The sequence below is a fragment of the Oryx dammah genome, unplaced genomic scaffold (genome assembly GCF_014754425.2).
Source record: "Oryx dammah isolate SB20612 unplaced genomic scaffold, SCBI_Odam_1.1 HiC_scaffold_19, whole genome shotgun sequence".
Classification (NCBI taxonomy): Eukaryota; Metazoa; Chordata; class Mammalia; order Artiodactyla; family Bovidae; genus Oryx; species Oryx dammah.
This window is the reverse complement of record NW_024070203.1, coordinates 28,217,876-28,229,444: the sequence shown is the minus strand read 5'-3', so window position 1 is coordinate 28,229,444 and position 11,569 is coordinate 28,217,876. Positions and strand designations below refer to the sequence as shown.

The window sequence follows — 11,569 nt, the reverse complement described above, 5'->3', positions numbered from 1 at the left end:
ATTTACTACGGTCAAGTTTAAAAAAAGAAATGCAATCAATGCGAATCTAAAAGGAGAAGTCTGTGGGTTTGAAAACCTGATTACACTAAATGCTACGGACTGACTTTGACAGATTTTCCTGCCAACCTCAGTGATCTGGAAGAGCGGTGGAGTGCATGGTGTTGGAGGCAGCATGTTGCAATCAAAATGGGAAGAGAACGGATGGCAGAGCTCTGAATTTGAGACCCTTCTCTTCTTCCTGGTGAACTGTGCGGCCATTGTAACTTGGCTGTTGTAAGCCAAGAACACATTGGCTCTTTCTTCTGTGTCCTGCTTGCTGTCACTGAAAGGAGCTCATCAGTCAGTCAGTTCAGTCGCTCAGTCGTGTCCGACTCTTTGCAACTCCATGGACTGCAGCATGCCAGGGTCCCTGTCCATCACCAACTCCCAGAGTTTACTCAAACTCATGTCCATTAAGTTGGTGATGCCATCCAGCCATCTCATCCTCTGTCGTCCCCTTCTCCTCCCACCTTCAATCTTTCCCAGCATCAGGTCTTTTCCAGTGAGTTAGTTCTTCTCATGAGGTGGCCAAAGTACTGGAGTTTCAGCTTCAGCATCAGTCCTTCCAATGAACATTCAGGACTGATTTCCTTTAGGATGGACTGGTTGGACCTCCTTGCGGTCCAAGGGACTCTCAAGAGTCTTCTCCAACACCACAGTTCAAAAGCACCAATTCTTCGGCACTCAGCTTTCTTTACAGTCCATCTCTCACATCCGTACGTGACTACTGGAAAAACCATAGATTTTACTAGATGGACTTTTGTTGACAAAGTAATGTTTCTGCTTTTCAACATGCTATCTAGGTTGGTCATAACTTCTCTTCCAAGGTATAAGCGTCTTTTAATTTCATGGCTGCAGTCCCCATCTGCAGTGATTTTGGATCCCCAAAAAACAAAGTCTACCAGTTTCCACTGTTTCTCCATATTTTTGCCATGAAGTGATAGGACTGGATGCCATGTAAGGAGTTCATAAACCTGGTTTATTTTTAAGACTTTTTTTTGTTTTATTGCTTTTGTCTGGGAAGATACCCATAGGTGCTAACAAACCCCACAAAGACTCGAGAATTTGTAAAAGCTTCATAGAAATCTCGAAGTTATAGGGCTAGTTCTGTTTTTTCTCATTTTCCTTTCTTAGGCATATTTAGGTAATTATTCATCAGTTGATTTCTCTTTGGTATTACAAATGCCTGCTTCTTTAATTCCTCAAAATCTTCAAAGAAGGAAAAGAAGAGAGTTGTTTTCAATTTGGCCAGCTGTATTTCCCCAGTGGGGCTTGCCTCGTAGCTCAGTGGTAAAGAATCCACCTGCCAATGCATGAGACATGAGTTCGATCCCTGGGTCAGGAAGATCCCCTGGAGAAGGAAATGGCAACCCACTCCAGCATTCTTGCTGGAAAATTCCATGGACAGAGGAACCTGGTGGGCTACAGTCCTTGGGGTCGCAAAAGAGTCAGACACGACTGAAGTGACTTAACAACGGCAGCAATTTTCCTGGTGAGTTTCCTTTCTTCTGACTTTGTGACAATGAAAATAACAGTTGCCTGGCCAATGCCATTGGTTATTAGCTATGTGATTTGGGCAGGTCTTCTTTTTTGGGCTCCATCTTCTCTCTCTCTTTCAAACTAGGGCTACATAAAACCACTGGTTCGCACACTGAATTGTGCACTCTCAGAAATGGTCATCACGAGCTATGGAATTATTAGAGAAGATCTGGAAATCCATATATTAGACAAGTCTGAAGGCTGAACAAAACCATGCCTTACATACATCTATTACATGTGTATAAGGATGCTGTTGTAAATTATGAAATGCAATTTAAAGTATTGCTGTAATTTTACTAATTTTGGCCACTATGCTTTTCTTAATTAAAATGCCATTAAAACTGTTATTGAATATTTACTGATTTTGATCATCATGAATTTCTTAATTAAAATGTAATTTAAAATGTTCTTGAACTTTTGTTCATTTGGGTTATTACAATTTTTTTAACAAAAGATACTACACATTCTGTTAATATGAGGAAGGTCTGAATGCATTTTTAATATTAGGAATGGGTCTCCCAAATGCAAAAGTTGGGAATCATAGGTCCAGACGATTTATTGGTTTCTTTCCAGGTCTAACATTTTGGGATCCTAAACTCAGTGGCCAAAACAGTGGCCATTAAGCCACATGTAGCCATTTAAATTTAATTTTTTAAAGTGTACACAGTTGCACTCGCCACATTTCAAATTCTCAGTAGTCACATGGGTTAGTGGTCAGTGTTGGTAATAAAACATTTTATTGTTGAAGAAACAGCCTTTTCTAGGAGAACTGAGTGTTTTATTTATCTTTGCCTTACTGAGCAGCTTATGGGATTTTAGTTCCCCAACCAGGGATCTCAGCAGTGAGAGTGATAAGTCCTAAACACTGCGCCACTGGGGAATTCCCTGAGTGGTCGTAATAACATATTGTCCTTGCAATGAGATGGTATATGTGGGTGTGTATACTCAGCCATGTCCAACTCTTTGCAACCCCATGGATTTCAGTCCACTAGGCTCCTCTGTCCATGGGATTCTCCAGGCAAGAGTACTGGAGTGGGTTCCATCTCCTCCCCCAGTGGATTTTCCCAAGCCAGGGACAGAACCTGCATCTCCAGGGTTGGCAGGCAGATTCTTTAGCACTTGAGCCACCATGGTCTTAAAACATAATTCTAGCCTTTGGTTCTGTCATTGAAGGGAATTAAGACACATGCTGTTAGGTGTGTCTGAAAGATGGGTCCACTCTTCGTGGGACAGTTTCCTTTTGCACCTTTGATTACACTGGGTAACATGATGCTCGAGAATAGCCGTGCACACCAGTGAGTGTTGATTCAGCCACACCCCAAACAGCCTCACCCACCAGATGACTTTGAAACTCAGAAGCCTGTGCCCAGGATCTGGATAAAGCCAGACATCAGGATTTTGCCAGTTCCTAGCCCAGAGGAGCCACCAAGAAGAGGAAGAATGGAGAAGCCATCCAAAGCCAAGTAATATATTTCCTTTTGCTAGCAAGGTTTCTGGGTGTGGCCAGAGCCAAAGGGCCGGGAGCTGGGAAAGGAGGGCCTCCCTTCAAAAAATCCTTAAAGATTAGCTGAGACTTAAAGCTTAGGAGGGAAAGTTCATGGGCCAGAAAGGACGGCTGGGTCTGACCATGTACTTAAAGGGCTTCCCAGGCAGCTCAAGTGGTAAAGAATCCACCTGCCAATGCAGGAAACATGGGTTTGATCCCTGGGTCAGGAAGATCTCCTGGAGAAGGGAATGGCAACCCACTCCAGTATTCTTGCCTGGAGAATTCCATGGACAGAGGAGACTGATGGGCTACAGTCCATGGGGTCACAAAGAGTCGGACACGGCTGTGTACATACATGCAACCAGGAGAATTTTCCCCTTCTGATGAGAAAATATATCACATTCATTGTAGAAAACTTGAAAAATATAGAAGCTAAGAGGATTTTAAAAATCACTCACAATATCACTGGAGATAACCATTGTTAATATTCTGAACATTAAAAAAATTTCTTTAGCTCTCCCAACTGAGCCATGAGGTGAAAAGTGAAAGTAAAAGTGTTAGCTGCTCAGTCCTGTTCGACTCTTTGTCATCCCATGGCTCCTCTGTCCATGGGATTCTCCAGGCAAGAATACTGGAGTGGGTTGCCAAGGGATCTTCCTGACCCAGGGATCAAACCTGGATCTCCCGCACTGCATGAAGATTCTTCATAGTCTGAGCCACTGGGGAGCTATAAAGGGTTAATATTAAATGCTTTGTATTTTCGGAAACCAGGCCCTTTCCTGATGTAATTGCACTAACCTATAAAGCCAGCTTAAACTTGGGGTTTCTTTTCTTGCTCTGGCCATCTCTTGCCTCAAAGTCTCTTCTCTCAGTTTGTAAATAAGCAGTGGGGTCTTTTTAGTCCTATGGTCTCATTCTTGGACCTGCCTGGGGAGTTTTGCTGGGGCTAAGTCTGCACCCTTATAGCCACAAGGGCCTTGGGGAAGTTACTCGTGTGTTCAGAACAAGCCTTGGCTCTTCATTTTGCTTGGGGCCAGTGAAAAGGGGTGGGCTGATGAAAAGGGGTCTAAGCACATTTGTATCATTTCATCTACAAAGCAACTTGGTAGAATTAGCTGGACACATCTTCAGCTCTGCTTGGGGACAGGATTGGGGTAATGGTATACAAATGGGCTGCTGAATCATTTTTGAAAACTCAATGGTTTATTAAATATATCTGTTACGAGTAGAGCTCTTTACTAGGTTCTGGGTCCACACACATGGATCACCCAGATCTTCTCTCAGAGCACTTACAGAGAAGTGGTATCAATGAACAGCAGAATAGACGACTATGATGTGGGTGCTGTGAAATTATGATACTAGTAGGAACTCGGGTGGAAAGAGAAATTTATCCATTTTGGAGGATCAAGGAAGGCTTTTCAGAAAAAGTGCATCTAAACTGAGAAGTGGAGGGTGAATGGTAGACAACATTCTTGAATGTGGAGAAGGTGAGAGAATGTTCCAGGTGGAAGACACAGCAGGGGCAAAGGCTGGGAGGTGAGGAAGCATGACCAGTCTGAGAGGAAAGTTCAGCAGAGCACATGCGATGTCTGTCTGCTTCTTTTCCTGGTAAATGCCTTGCACGATAATGTTTGCTTCCAGACTGGCCTGAGTTGATCTCTGATGGCACATTTCCCTTCCTTCTCAAGCGTTACTGCCACAGTTTCTCAAGAAGACCCAGGTGGGGGTCACCTTCCTCAGGCAGCCCTCCTAGATTTCCCCTGGGGGAAAGAAACTCTCTCTCCTCTGAATTCCCACAGTGCTCTTGTCCGCTCTCACTTTCCATTTATACAACAGCTATGTCCAATGTCTCTCTTGCTACTTTCTGGAACTCTGAGCAGACTGAGGCCAGAGACAGTCTGTCTTCCAGAATCTTACCTGGTGCCTGGAACAAAATTGCACATATACAGCATATGTGTGTCCAGGGAGAGCTGTGCTCAAGCAAGGACTGGTCTTCCATGGGGCTGTCTTGTACTTTTTGAGATTTTATTTTATTTTATTTTTTTTGGCCATGCTGCATGGCATGTGGAATCTTAGTTCCCCAGCCAAGAACTGAACCTGTGCAGCCCTTAAGTGGAGTCTTAACCACTGGCCTGGGAAGTTCTTTTTTTGAGATTTTATCACATCCTCTCTCCCATTATAATCATTCTTTCCTTCTATAGACCTGCCCTGATCCTCTGCTATGGCCAGGCTCAGGAAAATTTTCAGAAGAGGATAATGACATTTGATTTCATTTGTGCATGCAAATTGGATGTGTCAGGATGAAAATTTCAAGTGGAGTTATAAATAGTGCTCAGAGCAAGGGCCGTGCTGTGCGTGGAGAGAGAGTAGAGCTTCTTACTGTAGTGTCATGGAGGGTTTTTGGCAGGGTTCATATCCAACCATTATGCATATATTTGGCTGTATTTATTGGTAAAATACTGAAATAGTTCTAAACCAGTGGCTGAGTGGGCTCCTATCTTGAACCCAGTGAACGTCCTGACACCCAGGATCCACTGACATCCAGCAATTAATGGGTTAATGCTGATCAAAGCAGGAGGTCTCCAGGGTCCTGCACCAGTGCCACTTCGACAGGTCAATACCCAGACCATTTTGAGTATCATCCCTGATCATCAGATATATGTCTGTCAGTGATAGTGAAGAGTTTCCTCCTAAAGAACGATTTGGGGTGGGAGTGGCTTTTGATAAAAGAGAGCTGATACAGAAACCGTGTACAGGAATGATTCCAACCCTCAAGTTAATAATTGACTAACTGGGATTTCTTTGGAAGGAATGATGCTAAAGCTGAAACTCCAGTACTTTGGCCACCTCATGTGAAGAGTTGACTCATTGGAAAAGACTCTGACGCTGGGAGGGATTGGGGGCAGGAGGAGAAGGGGATGACAGAGGATGAGATGGCTGGATGGCATCACTGACTCGATGGATGTGAGTCTGAGTGACCTCTGGGAGTTGGTGATGGACAGGGAGGCCTGGCGTGCTGCGATTCATGGAGTCGCAAAGAGTCGGACACGACTGAGCGACTGAACTGAACTGAACAGTATCACCCTAGGGATGTTGCTTCACCTCTGCTTCTCTGTTTTCTTGTCTGTAAAAGAGGGAAAAGAATTCATTCCTGTTATCCATCCATCTACCCATCCATCCAACTACCTGCTCATCCATCCAATAAACAACTGTGCATCCCCAACCTGGAAATGTTGCCTAATGGTGGCCAGACAGACATTTAGGGAGTTCAGTTTGGGAAACTGGTCACAAATCTAGTTTTGAAGGTTGAATGAGATGTTGAAAGCACAAGCCTTTCAAAACTGTGGAGGATTTCACTTATGGTGAGTCCTCAAGACATCAGTAGAAATGTTATTTCCGTGGTGTTGACTCAGGTGGCAGACTAGGGCATTTTGGTGCAATTTAGCAGTCAGGAAGGCCTTTTAGGTCTTCCTCTATGCATGTCATTTGTATAATCCTGCTTGTAGCAAAAGACTATGAGTCAGTTTCCATTTAACTAGTATTTGATAAGAGCCTTCTTGTTCCAGATAGTTTTTTCCTCCCAAATGAAAAGAACCTTACAATTTTTGCTGATTGTGAACATAATGCACAACTTTTATTAAAATGTAAAACGACACAGTAAAAGGTATAACTGCTGCTGCTGCTGCTAAGTCGCTTCAGTCGTGTCCGACTCTGTGCGACCCCATAGACGGCAGCCCACCAGGCTCCCCCGTCCCCGGGATTCTCCAGGCAAGAACACTGGAGTGGGTTGCCATTGCCTTCTCCAATGCATGAAAGTGAAAAGTGAAAGTGAAGTCGCTCAGTTGTGTCTGACTCTTAGCGACCCCATGGACTGCAGCCCACCAGGCTCCTCCGTCCATGGGATTTTCCAGGCAGGAGTACTGGAGTGGGGTGCCATTGCCTTCTCCTAAAAGGTAGAAAGATGAAAGTAAAATTACCCCAATCCTACCTCCCAGAGATTAATACTCATCTTTTTGATGAAAAATCCCTTCAGGCATCTTTCTATGCTGAGATGCATTTTTAAAAACATAGACTGCATTGTGTTATACATGCCATTCTGTAACCTACTTTTCCTCTGAATATTATCAACATGCACTGAAAATTCCATTATCCAGTGGGTGATTGAAAAGAAGTGTTTAATATTAAAAAGCACTGCGACTTTTATGGTTTCTTTTCTCATATCGTACCAAGATTCTGTGAGAGTTAAATTCTTTTCTTCTTGAACTAATCCAGTTTGTGCTTGTGTCTTGTATGGTGATTCTTTTTCAATTTAATGAGTACGTGTTGCCCTGTCGTTGTTAATGAATACCCGGTACTCCACTGTATATACAAAATACATTCATTTAATTAGCCTCCAGCTGATAAATATTTGAGTTATTTCCCATTTTCGGCTAACATAATCATTCCGTAATAAACATCTTTGTGTATTCAACTTTGTTCATTGGCAAAGTTGTATGATTCATCCTCAGGATAAATTTCTAGAAATGAGAATCTGGCTGAGGTCAAAGGTTTTTAAAATTTAATCTGTATTTGTATCAGGGGCTATTATGGGGCAAGAGAAGTTGTGGAAACTCGAGGCTTAGCTGGGTTGATGGGACTTCAAACTCATGGCACAATCATAGAACGGTCCAGAAAGCAGGCAGCCGAAGGGCGAATGCTTTTACGTGAAACGGTCACTGAATGTTGAAGCAGTTTCAGAGAAAGTGAGTGAAGTGACCTTGCTTTGGAGTCCTTAAAAACAGCTGGACCTTCATCACTGAGGTTACCTCTTAGAGAGCTCTGCTTAAAGGTGGTTGGATGAATAGATTCTTTTCATTCAACAAATACTTCATGAGTGCCCCTTCAGTGTGTGGCATGGGGCAAAGCCAGGGCAGCAGGGGTGGTCAGTCCATGGGGGACGCAGGGTGGCCAGTGTGAGCTGCAGCTCAGAGTGGGTGCGCTCCAGCCAGTTCTTGGATCCTTCTGTGACTCTGCGGCTTCCTGTAAATGGATGGGCATACTGTCTGGCCCCCGAGGGTTGTAATCCACTTCAAAATCGAGGATTCGGAGGGTAACACTGGGTTGTTATGAAGAACCAAGACTAGACTGGTTCCGTGGCCCCCAAGCTGGGAGGAGAGATGGTGGCATGGTGGCTCTGTCTGGGAGACAGGATTGAGCAAGGAGCACTCGTGGTGAGTCTGAATGACCACCTAGCTGCTGTTGGGTAGGGAATTCACGCTTTACACAGGAAGACACGCTGATTTGACCTTTGGGGTCTCTTCCTACTCTGGGACTTCGTGATTTCATAATAAAGTTTTAAGCAATGTAGTATTCATTTGTTTACTCATTCAACAAATTCAAATGCCAGGGACTCTTCTAGGTACTGGAGACAAAAGACAGATCCGGTTAGGAGTCTGCCACTGAGGGACTATTTTCTTAAAAATTAAAGTAGAATTTAAAATAGAAAAGGCATACTATAATATTTACCATCTTAACCATTTTTAAGAGTATTCAGGGGGTGTTAAGTGTATGCACATTGTTGAGCAAACAATCTCCAGAAGTTTTTCATCTTTTGAAACAAACTCTGTACCCATTAAACACCAGCTCCCGGTTTCCTCCTCCCCTGCCCTGATAATCACTATTCTGAGTTTGACTACTTTAACAATTATTTATTTATTTATTTTAATGGGAGGATAATTACTGTACAATATTGTTATGGCTTTTGCCATACATCAACATGTTGACTACTTTTGATACCTCATGGGAGTGGAATCACATAGCATCTGTCTTTTTGTGACTGGCTTATTTCACTTAGTAGAATGTCCTCAAGGTTCACCCGTGTTGTGGGATGTGGCAGGATTTCATTCTCTTTTAAGGCTGAGTAACCAGGTGGCTCTATCAGTAAAGAAGCCACCTGCCAATGCAGGAGACGTAAGAGATACAGAGCCTGGACTCAAGAGAGCCTGGAGTCCTTCTCCCGGTGCCCTTTCCCTCCCCGACTCCCCACTGCAAAAAGAAATCGCCATGCTTCTAGATTCCAAGGGTCACCTTGGATCTACATGTTGAACTTGCATTGTATCCTATAATTGATGTATATGATTTATATGTTAGTGTCCCCCTACAATTCCCCCAGCCCCCCGCCAAAACCGTTCATACGTTGGTGATTATCTTTCTATATTCTATTTAATCCCACTGACACTTACAGCAGCCCAGGGAGGTAAATATTAAGAGATGCTAGTGAAGATTCTGTAGCTAAGAAGGACTTCCCTGGAGGACCAGTGATTAATCCTTTGCCTTCCAATGCAGGGGGCATAGTGGTAAAGAACCTGCCTGCCAATGCAGGAGACATGAGACAAGTTTGATCTCTGGGCTGGGAAGATCCCCTGGAGGAGGGCATGGCTACCCACTCCAGTATTCTTGCCTGGAGAATCCCATGGACAGAGGAGCCTGGAGGGCTTCAGTCCATAGGGTCACAAAGAGACACAACTGAAGCAACTTGGTATGTTCCAGTGCAGGGGGATGTGGGTTTGATCCCTGCTTGGGAAGCTAAGAACCCACATGCCTTGTGGTCAAAAAACCAAAACAAAATATAGAAGCACAATATTGTAACTAAATCAATACAGACTTGAAAAATGGTCCATATTAAAAAAAAAAAAAGGTGGTAGAGTCAGCTTTGAACCCAGATTGACTCATCCAAAGCTCTTCTTTTCTTCTGAATCATGTGTCCTGGCTCTGGTTTCCAAAAATATGGCAGCTGTGACCTCTTGCCCCTGCGTCCTGTCTTGCCCTCTTTGTTCTCCTCCGGCCGTGTCTTTTCCTGTCCTGGGGAGGGGCTGCTGCACAGTGAGTTTCTACTCTCTGAGCCAAGAGTAGTGGCTCTTGGCCATCATCACTCCAACACAGTGATGGAGAAATTTGCCCCCAAGATTTATTCCAAAGCTGGTGAGGAAATGTCTGGTAAGAAAGCGAGAGTCTGGAGAAGTTTTGCAATTTGCCTAGAGTCATGGATAATCAGTAAATGGCAGGCAGTGAAAAAGACAAACTTCTTGGGAGCTTAGTTTTATATCACAGAAGTGAGTCAGACATCAATAATGAGACTTTAACAACCAATCTCATTTTGGGGAAAATAAAAGATTCAACTCATGGCTTGGCTGAAAGATTGAGCTAGTCATCATAACAGTGAGTCTAGTTATTCGTGAGATAAGAGGATTGATGAAAAAAAATTCTAGGTCTCTACTGGAACTGGTTAGCAGAAATAAAATCTGTATTAATCCTTTGGGAAAACCAAGTGAACTCTGAGTGGTAAGGATTCAATGATAGAAGTCACATTTCTTTATTCAAATATCTGAAGGGCAACCTAGTTTTTATTGGAGAAATTGAATTTTTCGCATAGACTGTAATAAGCATACTATGTTTTGAAAATCTTCACACCGGCTTTTGTGGAAGCACCATTCGTTTCCGGTAATGCTTTTTCACAAGTTGTACTTCTGGTTGGTAGATGGGTGGGCTGGCTGATACTATCTTACTTTACTAATGCCTGCATTATTCAAGGCAGAATCCCAAGAGCTGACAAAATAAACATAGATCACATTTGTTGATTCTTCTCCTCCACATTCTGCAGTTACTTTGGCAAAAGAGCTGAGTTACTTTAGTTTGACAGGATTTGTTCTTTATGAAGCTTTACTGACTGCTGTCTTACACCTCTATATATCCCTGTTTCTAAAGTTGTTGTCTGATGAGATTTCTTCTCACTGCTTCTTTTTCCCTTTCTGGAAAGGTATGCAAAGTTCATGCTGCGAATAATGCAGGGCTTTACTTATGTAATTGCTACAAATGATGATAAGGGTTAGAGAGGAATATTAATTTCTCTATTAATACTTGAATATGAATCAAAGTGTCATTGATTTGTAAATTACCTTCTAATGGAATTTGAAAAAAAGTCTTCTCATCAAAATTTCTCCATAAATTCTCATTAAATGCTCACCTTTGTATACAAAGGATACAGATGAATTCACTGATGAATATTCCAACATGTTCAATTTTTTAGAGCAAAAAATCATATTTGGATTAACCAATATCACTGCTGCCTGGTGGTGATTTATTGAAGTTATTTATTGTTGGTGGAATGAGACTATGTTTTTCTTTTCAACTGCTCTATACCTTTAATCTTCTTTTCCCATCTGTAAATTCTTCCCAAGGTAAAACCCATAATAAACCTGCTTCCCTTGCAGCTAGGATGCTGACATTAGACTCCAGCTGCACCAGTCAGATGTGTGCACTTGCGATTTTTGAATTGAAAGCTAGTGACACAGATAATGGGAAAGACTAGAGATCTCTTCAAGAAAATTAGAGATACCAAGGGAACATTTCATGCAAAGATGGGCTTGATAAAGGACAGAAATGGTATGGACCTAACAGAAGCAGAAGATATTAAGAAGAGATGGCAAGAATACACAGAAGAACTGTACAAAAAAGATCTTCATGACC

The 11,569-nt window shown here is 42.8% G+C and overlaps 1 protein-coding gene across 1 annotated transcript in view; it reads left to right on the top strand.

Moving 5' to 3' along the window:
- The first annotated feature begins 2,950 nt into the window (after positions 1-2,950).
- FER1L6 (fer-1 like family member 6) overlaps positions 2,951-11,569 on the top strand; it is a 171,101-nt gene continuing 162,482 nt past the window's right edge. The window contains exon 1 of the mRNA XM_040261856.1: positions 2,951-3,041. Coding sequence (XP_040117790.1) covers positions 3,019-3,041 — 23 coding nt within the window. The 5' untranslated portion in view covers positions 2,951-3,018. The remainder of the gene's footprint in view (positions 3,042-11,569) is intronic.